At 25.7% G+C, this 11736-nt stretch overlaps 1 protein-coding gene across 1 annotated transcript in view; it reads left to right on the top strand.

The window, feature by feature from the left end:
* The window catches only part of LOC126905044 (uncharacterized protein C05D11.1-like), a 23310-nt gene that overhangs the window by 1210 nt on the left and 10364 nt on the right, over positions 1-11736 (top strand). Inside the window, exons 3-15 of the mRNA XM_050684440.1 lie at positions 3708-3781; positions 3849-3989; positions 4054-4088; positions 4125-4190; positions 4251-4460; positions 4535-4657; positions 4722-4876; positions 6446-6536; positions 6608-6883; positions 6941-7195; positions 7622-7795; positions 7873-8100; positions 8785-8965. Coding sequence (XP_050540397.1) covers positions 3708-3781; positions 3849-3989; positions 4054-4088; positions 4125-4190; positions 4251-4460; positions 4535-4657; positions 4722-4876; positions 6446-6536; positions 6608-6883; positions 6941-7195; positions 7622-7795; positions 7873-8100; positions 8785-8965 — 2009 coding nt within the window. The remainder of the gene's footprint in view (positions 1-3707; positions 3782-3848; positions 3990-4053; positions 4089-4124; positions 4191-4250; positions 4461-4534; positions 4658-4721; positions 4877-6445; positions 6537-6607; positions 6884-6940; positions 7196-7621; positions 7796-7872; positions 8101-8784; positions 8966-11736) is intronic.

An 11736-nucleotide genomic window follows, 5' to 3' on the forward strand; every position in this document is an offset into this window, starting at 1 on the left:
GAACATTTATTGACACATAATCACTCTATTAAAACCATAAAACTAATTAAAAACGTAAATAATTACAAAGAACTTAATATCAGAGAAGCAATAGAAATGTTTAAAAATAAAAACAATTTAATTAATTGGGATCTTGGCCCACTGAAAAATTCATTATTAAACTTGTGTAAACTGGCAAAATGTGATAATATTACTTAGTGATAACGTCACTAGGTGATAAGGTCACTAGGGGTATATAAGGGAGTTTTTTCTAGTCGGGGTGTCAGTATGTGTTTAGCGTTGATAATGGTAACATTGTTTCCGAAATACGTATCCGCGACTTTTCATTAATTTTTTTGTGGCTTTTGAGTTTAATATTTTTTAGTTTTTTTAAATTAATAATATTTTTAATATAGTTTTAATTTTACTTAATTAACTAGCCACAAGTGATCAATTTTTATTAAATAAATTTATAGTTTTCAAATAATCAACTGTGCGTTAACGTCAATTAAACACGTATGTGACAGGATACAGAGCGTTTAACCGGTTATATAGTAAAATAATAAAATGCGTAGGCGTGAAAAAAGACAACATTGCTATTTTTCTCATAAAATGCATACGACAGTGACAATTTAATATATGGTAACATCTTTGGAAATATGATTACCTAAGCGTCTGGTAAACGATGATAAGATTCATACGACAATTACGATCTCATTGGTGTTTGAAATATGCTGAGCTAAACGATGATAGCAATTGTTCTCATAAAATGCTGACGTCTATAAACGTTATAATATAGCGGTACCTTTGATATTGGAAATATGCTTACCTAAACGTCTGGTTACCCATGATAAATTTCTTAGAATTTATTATGCCAGAACGACAGAGGTTGTCTTTGTTTTTATAAAATGTAGACGGTATGGTGGGTTATAATATGGCGGTACCTTTGATGTTGGAAATATGCTTACCTAAGCGTCTGGTAGGCAATTATAATATTCATAGAAAACGTTGTTAGTTTAACTTGGATTCATCCCCACCCATTACAAGTTAGTTTATGTTATGTTTCATTACCCCTTCACTCTGTAGGAATTTTGACGGACACCCCTGCTGCGTTAATATTAAGTAAATATGTTATAGCGACAACGGCGGCCACTATATGACGTACACTATTTCAATGTATCTAGTAGATGTTATAACTAGTACGTTTATCAGATAACTTTATCAGTTCACATGACGTTTACCTTACCCTCCAGTAGATGACATCATAGGAGGAGAACAACCATATGGCTACCTCCCCCACCGCTGACATGAAGTTATAGTGCGCATGCGCACTTTAAACCGCCATTTTGATTGATCTTAACATCCCCACCTAAGTCACCTATTACCTTCACCATCGTGGTATCACGCCTCCTCCTTACCCCCACCATCATAAGACCATACCTCCCCTTTCCTCCTCTATGATAAGACAACGCCTCCTCCTTACCACAACCGTCATAAAACCAAGCCTACCCTTACCCCATATGATAAGACCACGCCTCCCTTATCTTATCTATGATAAGACCGGGCCTTCGCCTTACCCCCACCCATACCAATTCAATCCTCCATTACCCCCACCATCGAGAAACCACGCACACTATATGACCTTGACCACGTTCATTACCACCACCATCGATAGACCACGCCCACTGTATGACACCCTCCCCCAGCTCAAGCCCACCCACAATACTGTTGGGTTGATGAAGGGGTTAAGGGGTCATATATATTTGACTTAAAAATAAAGAAATTTTAAATATATATTGATGTAAACATTTTTTTTTTTTTAATAATCATAATACAATTAAAAAAAAAAAAATATTTTTTTGATAGATAATAACAATAATTGTTATTATCACTCAAAAAAAACTTTATAATTATTATATTAAATATTAACCTCCAGGGTCAAAAATAAAAATGATATGCTTAATGCAATTCATTTTCATGACATATTTAACAAAAGAATGTTTGTAGTTTTGAAAAGACCAATAATTTTTATTTAAAGAATTATAAAATGTAATTTTAGAATATAAAATGTTTTTTCTAAAATTAAGAAAAATTTTTGGAATATTTTTCATATAAGAATTTAAGTTATAATTGTAAAGTATAGGTTTAAAATAGATATAGACTAAATACTACACATGCGAAAATTACGTGTCTGAACACGTGTACTCAAAATTTATAATCAATTCGTGGGCATTATATGATATGAGTAATCTTATATTTATCTAAAAATAAATATTTTACACAAAACTACTCATGCGCTAAAATATACGTGACATTTGCGTTTAATATATTTATAACTTGAATTTTATACTTAATACAAAAAAAAAAAAAGAACGAAAATGAAATAAATGTAAATTCTAGTCCATGACAAATTAAATTTGGTGTAAATTACTGTAGGTAAAATTTATTTATTTTATTTCACTTTTTCAAGACTTCATCGAAAAATAATCTAAAATAAGCAATATATGTTTACCTTGTTATTTAGCAATTTATTAAAATATATACTGACTAGAATACATTTGCATAGGCTTATGTACATTTAAAAATAGAATATAATTATAGTTAAAATATTATAATTTTATTACATTTTGATTTCAAAAATAACAAAGCAATAAAATAGGAAAATAAAATTATTATTAACTGTTATACTTGTCTAAAAGTCTAAATGTTTTTATTAAATGATACTAAAAATAGCCGAATAACAGAGAATCTCGAAAATAATAATTTTTTTTAAATATTAATTACTAGGAATAGCAAAATACATTTTACAAAAAATAAATACAAGCTAACATTTTTTTACCAACAATNTAAGAAAAGCAAAATACATTTTACAAAAAATAAATACAAGCTAACATTTACCAACAATAGTAACATTGACTAATATTGTAAATGTAACATTAACTGTAATTGTATCAATAAAGTTATTTTGTAGATTAATTAAATAAGCAATTAAAAGGTTTATATAATTTAAATGCGAATCTATTTATTACAATGTATTCAGATTATAAAAATTAATTGTATAATACTTAATAATTCATTACAAGCCAAAATTACTATCCAATTAGAATATTATTATTGAGTATATTGTTTTTCTTTATGAAAATCGCTGTAATCACATATTTGAACAGCAATATATAGTATTTGATTTTTTATGGTACGATTTATTGTAATTTAAATTTTGGCTCATAATTTTTGCAATCATAAGTGCAAATTTGAAATTGAGGCTTGGACGGACTTCCAAAATTTCAACATAACAATATGCATGATTTATTAAAAAAAAAATTAGGGAGAGGAGTTGAGTTGGTTTTACATATAATGAGTTCTACTAAAACTTTTATTGAAATTGTGANACATATAATGAGTTCTACCAAAACTTTTATTGAAATTGTGACAAAGCTGATCAAACATTATCGATAACACGAAAATATAAAACGTAATCGCATCAACCAGACGGCTCAATCAAGATAAATTAAAAATATATAATACACACGTATACAAAAATGAAGGGGTACCTTTTCGTCGTATTACAAAGTATTTTAATATTTGGCCATATACCCGATAATATTATGCCAAACGGGTGACACGCCGTGGCCGTGTCATGGTTGATTAACTTCTAAAGAAAAGTGTTAACAAGTATCATGAGTTTGTGCTTTGGTTGACAATGTTAAATAACTTCTCAACTAACAAANATGCTTACGTACTGGGATTACTATTGTATTTGGTGACATTGATGGTCCAGTTGTAAATGGATACTTCACTTTGGGTAAATTAATTTTACAAAATATAATTAAAATATAATAATTAAATAATTTATTTTATGAAATGTTTAGCCACAGAAACTTATGATGATGATGGTATTCCACACACATTAGAGCATTTAATATTTCTTGGATCGGAAGATTATCCTTACAAAGGGGTTCTTGATTTATTATCAAATCGTTGTCTTGCTTCAGGGACTAATGCCTATACTGGTAATTTATCAAAAATTATTAGAAATGTTTCTTATATTCTAATTATTAATATATTATTTTATAGCTGTGGATCATACTTGCTATACAGTTAGCACAGCCGNTGTGGATCATACTTGCTATACAGTCAGCACAGCAGGGAGTGAAGGATTTCTTTCGTTGCTTCCAATTTATCTTGACCATATTTTATATCCTACTTTAACTGTAATTTTTATTTTATTTAAACTTTATTATAAATTGTCAACAATATCTTGTGAATTTTAGGATTCAGGTTTTATCACACAAGTTCACCATATAACTTCCGATGGTAAAGATGCTGGTGTTGTTTATTGTGAATTAAAAGAAGTAGAAAATACTGCAGAAAATATTGTACGACAATCATTATTAAAAAAAATATATCCTGGTAAATGTGGCTACAAATCAGTACATGGAGGAATAATGAAAAATTTACGAGAGTCAACTACTATTGAAAAAGTATAAAAGATATTAAAACTGTGCATAATATAATAAATAATAATAAAGTATTGCTAATAAAATTAATTTGATAGATTCGTAAATACCATCAAGCATATTACCGGCCTGAAAATCTGTTACTTCTAGTTACTGGAAAAATAGATCATTTTTCTTTTTTTAATAGTCTAGAACCAGTTATTCAAAAGATTTTATCAAAAGTAATGAAATTTATGTTTAATTTTAATATTAATAAAGATTTAATTTAAAATATTAATAATAAAGGGAAGCCGTGGAGAATATATAAAACCCTGGCAAAACCCTGTAGATCCTTTAACGGAATCTTCAAATTATGTAGAACTATTTCCATGTGATAAAGAGACCAATGGTTATATTAATATCGGTTGGAGAGGCCCAGTTGGGTCAACTTATTCATACAAGTATTTAATATATTTAATATTATGTATTATATCATATAGTGTTATATCCAAATATAACATAACTTTTGATTCAGTTATCATATGATTGTAATTTATTTTTAAACAATTGTTGTATTAATATATTCTATTAAGATAAGTTTTTATTGTTTGTCTCTAATAATAAGAAAAATATATATATAATGTACAGTAGGAATTGAGCGAAGTGAGATTGTGGCATTATTAAAATATTTATTGATTGATATTTGAGAGTGATGAAAACCACTATTGTAAAATGCTACTATTTATGTACCTAGTAAAAAAATGATTACATAATTAATCATTGTAATTATTTCCAAAATAATAAAACGATTTCTTTTAATCATAGAGTACGGGAAATAACTTATATTTGGTTTGGCTTTGAATGCAGCTAATATTCCTTTGTTATGTAAAACACTTCAAAATCGACAAATTTTACTAAATATTTTATGAACTTTTACTTATTGTGCGTTTCTACTAGAAATTGTGATTTCGGATAATTTTATTTTTTCTTTACGTACATAGTATTAACTAAATTTATTGTAGGTTTTAAGAATGTATGTTTTTTGAAATATTATTAAAACCTGAAAAAATAAAAATGTTAATTTGATTTATTGGATTTTATATCGACAAACGCAACTAGTTTTTAGAAAAATTATTAACTCAACAAGATGTCACCTTTAAACTAAGTACTGCATTTTCTGATCACAATTAAACTTTAAATAACTGTTACTGGTTGTTGATTATTGTTTATCTCTTGATTTATAAATGTTTAAGCATTTTTTGGGTCTGTGTCTTATCTTTTATATGTGATAGGACATGTATAGGAGTGTCAACTTTATTTTTTAAATGGTAAAATATGTATTAAGCTTGCTTATAAAATAAGAATTAACCTATTAAATAATGTCTATAACTCCAAGATTACTATGTTAATGTTGTCTTGTAGTTTGGGGCAACTATTTAGGACTTTCATTAAATATAGCCAAGTGTTCATCCATATCTTTCTATAGTCTGTGCTCTCTTATAACTTTTAATCATAGCATAAATGGTATCCCTATAAAAAATTCAGTGACAAAATTTGTTATCTTGGCTTCTTCTTGATAAAAATTTTTCTCTTACTGCATATATCCAAGGAAATTTTGTAAAGCGCTTAAACTTCTTAGGTTTATTAACCGCACTTCCCAAAATTTTAAACTTATTTTTACTTTTAAAGCTCTATATTGCACTATGTTAACACTATATTAACACTATATGTTAAATAACTTCATAACTAACAATCTAAACTACAGATTGTAGTTAAAAAACTATAGTGTTAACTGTATAATAATTTATAAGAGTTGTCAATTTGATCTGTTCAATTCTTTATACATATATATATTTGTATATAAATTTATTTATCTGCTAAATATTATACTTTACAAATTTTGATATTATAATCTTAAATAATTAAATAACTATAGTTAAAGAATTATATAAACAATAAGAGTTACTTATTGATTAAATAAAATTAAAATATATATTTTATTAAATATTAATTATACCTTTTTTTTATAGGTATAAGGCTTGTGAGATACTTTTACGTTATTTAACTACTATTCAAATGAAGATAGAGTTTGTTCAAATATCAGACCCATTATGTAGCCAAGTAAAAATAATACAAATTTTTATTTTGTTCAATTAATGGTTCTTAGTGAATTATTTTTCATTTATTTCTAGGTGACTTTCAATATTAGCAATAATTTAAATCCATTTATAAAACTTGTATTTAATAATGTACCAATTAGAAAATTAGATGAAAAACAAATACCATTGAAATTAAATGAAGTATTTAAAAAGCTAATTAACGATGAAGATTATTTTGACCTAGAAGAACTAAAAAAATGTATTAAAAAATTTAAGCTTATTGACCTAAGAAATCTAGAATCTGGATTTAATTCTATTTTACCATTCCTAATAATTTTTGACTTTTTGTATGGAAAGAATAAATCAGACGTAAGTAAAATTAAATAACTTTAAAGGAACAAATTTATTATGACCGCATAAATTTAGTTAGACGAAATATTGAACACAAAAAGAATTTTTAATAAACTTCTCAGTGAAGATATCTTGTTTTGGAAAAATATTTTAAGAGATTATTTATTAAATGATCACAAAGTAATTGTAAGAGGAATACCATCTATAAAAAAACATAATGAGCTAGCTAATGAAGAAATTCAAAGAGTATCACAACGCAAAAAAGATTTAGGAGATGATGGTTTAAAATTAAAAGCTAATGAGCTACTGAATGCTATAAAAGAATGTGAAGTAATATAAAAATAATTAAATAATAACAATGTTTAATAGCTATCATTTATAATCTATTAGAATTATTCAAAGTACCTAGAAGGTCGTAGAAAGGCGTAATTGAATAATTAAGTCGCCGCCTTAGCGCGAATGTACAACTGCGCTGTTTATTATTTGTTTCCAGATGGAACTACAACAGTGACAAAGCCCTGTCCCTGTTGCTGGTTCCTTAAGATATCGTAATGCTGTGACTGAACGTTAGCCAGTTTAAAAATTTAATATGGTAGTGCTGACCATAAATAGTTGGGTGAGAGTCTATTGAGATGACGATGAAAATTTAAGGCACCTATCGTGTTTTATGTATTAAAAAAACTTTGGAAATAATAATAACATTGTATAGTACAGTGATTTTAAAGCATCAATTAATTTAAGATTCATAAATTTCAGAAAAAACCCCCCAGTGAAATGTTAACGTCAATTAAAATCCCTAATGTTGATCTCATACAGTTTTTAACTCATGATACTTTTTCATCAAATTCAATATATCAACACAATTTATTCAAAACTTCCGAAGTTCCATTGTTTGTTGAAATTGACAATGTTAAAAGTAATTTTGTTAATGTAAGTAACAAATTATGCATACATTTTAATTACTTGTATTACCTACTAGAAGTATAATTTTCAATAATTCGTTTTAGATGAGAGTACTTATCAACACTAAAGATTTGGCATTGAATCTTAGAAAATACTTACCCACTTTTCTTGATTTAATAATAAATAGTCCTTCAATACGAAGAGATAAAATTTATACGAATGTAAATGCAAAATTAGATAAAGACATTATACATAAACAAGCATCTATTGGGATTTGTTCAAAATCGTTTACATTTGGATATTTTTCTTCTGTCATATTTATATCAGTTTATGTATGTTCTAATTATAGAGAGTTTTTACATTTTTTTAATTATATATATATATATATATGCAAGGTGATTAATTTAACACTAGTCGATCAATTCTTCTTAAATAATAATTTTTTTTGTCTTTTGTTAGTGACATATGTATAATCCATTTATCTGTAATAAATTATTTTTAATGCTTACTTCTTATGTCTTATAGGGGTGTTAACTATATTTCTTTTCTGGAATCATACATATTGAACTAGTTTATAAAATAGAAAATAATCTAATTAAGAAAATGACAGGTCAAAAATTTGTTATCGACTAGTCATTATCTTATTTAGTCATTTTTTATTTTACAAGTTTGTTAAAAATGTATGTTTCTATTTAAAAAAATTAAATTACATTATTTTCTTAAGAGCAACTAAGTGGCTAGTGTTAAAAGAATCATTGTCTATATATTTTACGAAATTATTTTATTATTCTTGGTATGATAAATTAAATGTTAAATGTAATATGATTTTGGAAATTACTTAACTCAACTCAATTTTTGATTGTTTAAATAATTTTTTTTGTTTTACTTATCAGAATCAAAAAATGTTATCATATTGGATATAATAATTAATCAATTATTAATTTAGTTTTAAATATACAATTTTAATAATTAATATTTGAAACTTTAGACTCATAATAAATGTTTTAATTGAATAGGTCAAACTAGACAAATATCATAAAGGCATCAAGTGGCTTCATGATATTCTTTATAATACAGTCATTACCAAAAAATGGTTTTCTATTATGTTGTCAAAGAAGATAAATGAAATATCTAGTTATCGTAGAAATGGAAGAGATATGGTAGATCAAATTTTAATAAATATGATGTACAAAAAAGGTAACTTTTGAAATAAATTTAAAAAATAGAATAATCATTAAATATTTATAAAATATATATACATAGCGATTCACTTATTATGAACCACTTATTTATTTGATTAAAAATTTTACAACAAAACAATGAACAACCTCTCTTATTTTGGTCAAATATTATGATTAGTATATCGAAATAGTTAAATTTTTACTGTAGAATACAAATTTTTTAGTTTCAAAATTTTAAGCAAAAAATTGAATACGTAGATAACATAATTAGTCTCATTATATGGTATATTTCTAGTAAGATTCCAGTAAGCTTAACATTTTTTTTTTATGCAGTTTGGCTGATATTTATGTATATTTTATTGTAGACAAAAAATTGTTCACTAATCTTAAGAACTTATATATTATTTTTATAAATTAAGCGTAATATATAAAATAGGATATTCTTGAATATTTTAATAATTGACAATTGATTATTTAATACTTTTCAAATAATTGTTTTTTATTAAAAAAATATTTTAAATAAATTTATAAAAAACATTTACTGTTCTCAGTTGAAGTTCTTCAAAATTATTATTTTTTATATCTTGAGTTTATTAGAGAGCTATAACGGGAATAAAATTATATTCTGAAATTGTAGTACTAGAGACTGGTTTAAGAAAAATTAATTCATGTTCATTATTTCAAAAGTTAGTCTCCAAAAAATTAGCGATTGAAATATCAAAAAAGTTATCTAATGACTCCAGAATTGTAATTTTCTATTTAAAACAGTATTTCTGTTTTAGTTTTTTTTAACTTTACCCACTGCGTATATAATTATTTTATCTGCAATACGATTTTACATTTAAATCTTAAGAGGGAGGGGGGGTTAGTTTTGGACCAAACCTGTATTCATTGTTTTTGACAAATCTTTAGATAATGTTCAATTTTAAGAAATTGGTGGATTATTCCAAAAGCTACATGATCTGTTATTTCCTTATTAATATCCTGATTAAGATAAAGTATGTCGAATGACATATAAAGTATATAAATACTACTTATCGTGAAATAATTGTATTGATCCATACATATTTTAAAAAGTTATAGCATTTTAAAGTAAAAAAAAAATTATAATGATATGTTCATTTTTAAAAAAACCCAGCACAGGGGGGTCGCGGCACAGTGGTGACGTGGTATAGTTGGATCAAGTATAATGATATCTGACAGTGATTAAAATCACTATAAAAAAAAACGCTTCGATGCAAATCTTTAGATAGTTTTTAATTTTAAAAAATTGGTGTATTATTCTAAAAGCTACATGATCTGCTAGTTCCTTATTAATATCTTGATTAAGATAAAATATGTCAAATGAAAAGGGATTATTAAAAAATATTATTTCTCATAAAAAAATTGTGTTGATCCATACACTTTTCAATAAGTTATAGCATTATAAAGTTAAAAATATAAAAATTTAAATCGAGATTTTTTACACAAAAATAGCATTTGATAGCCATTTTCACCATGAAAACAAGTCCATAGGTCAAATTTTTTTTGTTTTAATTAAAGTATATTACATAAGCTTTAATTTAAGATATATATAAAAGTGTCTTACCTTCCGGAACATTTTCAAAAGTTAAGTTAAAAAAGTTAATTTTTTGTGAAAAAGTTGTCATTTTCAATCCCCCCCTGTGGGCAGATAAAGGGTCAAATTTACAAAAAAAATATACTAAATGATAGGTAATGATATCAAGCATCTATATAAAAAAAAATTATATTGATATATTCATTTTTTAAAAAGTTACGGCAGTTTTTAGTAAAAAAAATTGAAAAAATTTCGAAAATTAGCGATTTTTAAATATGTAATTTTTTTGGAGGTTTCCCCCATTTACGATGGATGAGGCAAATTTTTCCAATTTTTAAGGGTAATGTCTTCGACTAGATACGATTTGTGATCTTTTGACGTATCGTTGAAAGAAATCCGTTCAGTGAGAGCTGAGAAAAAGTGGTAAAAGACACAAAAAAAAAAAAAAACACATCATAGTAAAACCAATACCTTCTAAGCTTCGCATCGAAGCTAAAACATGTTAAGCTTACTTGAACCTTACTAGAAATATACTATATATTAATGCTAATTAAGTTATCTACGTATTCAATTTTCGGCTTAAAATTTTGAAACTAAAAAATTTGTATTCTTCAGTAAAAATTTAACTATTTCGATATACTAAATTATATTTGACCAAAATAAGAGTTGGGTTCATTGTTACAACAATAAACATATCATTGTAAAATTAATACCTTCTGATATTAATACAAAAATTGTATAAGAATTTAAATAAAAATTTTAAAAATTATGATTTTTAAACCAAAATAATATTTTTAGTTTAACTTTAGGAAGTATTTATATAATAAAGAAATATATTCAGGGCAAAGTTCTTTTTTTTTTTTTGAACTTAAAATACATAACATAAGCCTTATTTGAACATATGTTCAAAATAAAAAAATTTTGAAAAATTTAATTTAAATATAAAAAACTCAGCACAGTGGGGTGGCGGCACAGTGGGGTCGTGGCATAGTTGGGTCCAGTATAGATGATATCTGACAGTGATTAAAATCACTATCATAAGAAACGCTTCGATGCAAATCTGTAGATAGTGTTTAATTTTAAAAAATTGATGGATAATTGCAAAAGCAACATCAACTTCTATTAAAATAAAATACAAAACCCATAATTATCATACAAAAATAGTATATTTTTCAATATGGTAGCCATTTGCGTATAGAAGATAGATCGTCGGGACAAATTTTTTTTTT

This window comes from Daktulosphaira vitifoliae, unplaced genomic scaffold, assembly GCF_025091365.1.
Source record: "Daktulosphaira vitifoliae isolate Bord-2020 unplaced genomic scaffold, ASM2509136v1 Scaffold_4, whole genome shotgun sequence".
Taxonomy (NCBI): Eukaryota; Metazoa; Arthropoda; class Insecta; order Hemiptera; family Phylloxeridae; genus Daktulosphaira; species Daktulosphaira vitifoliae.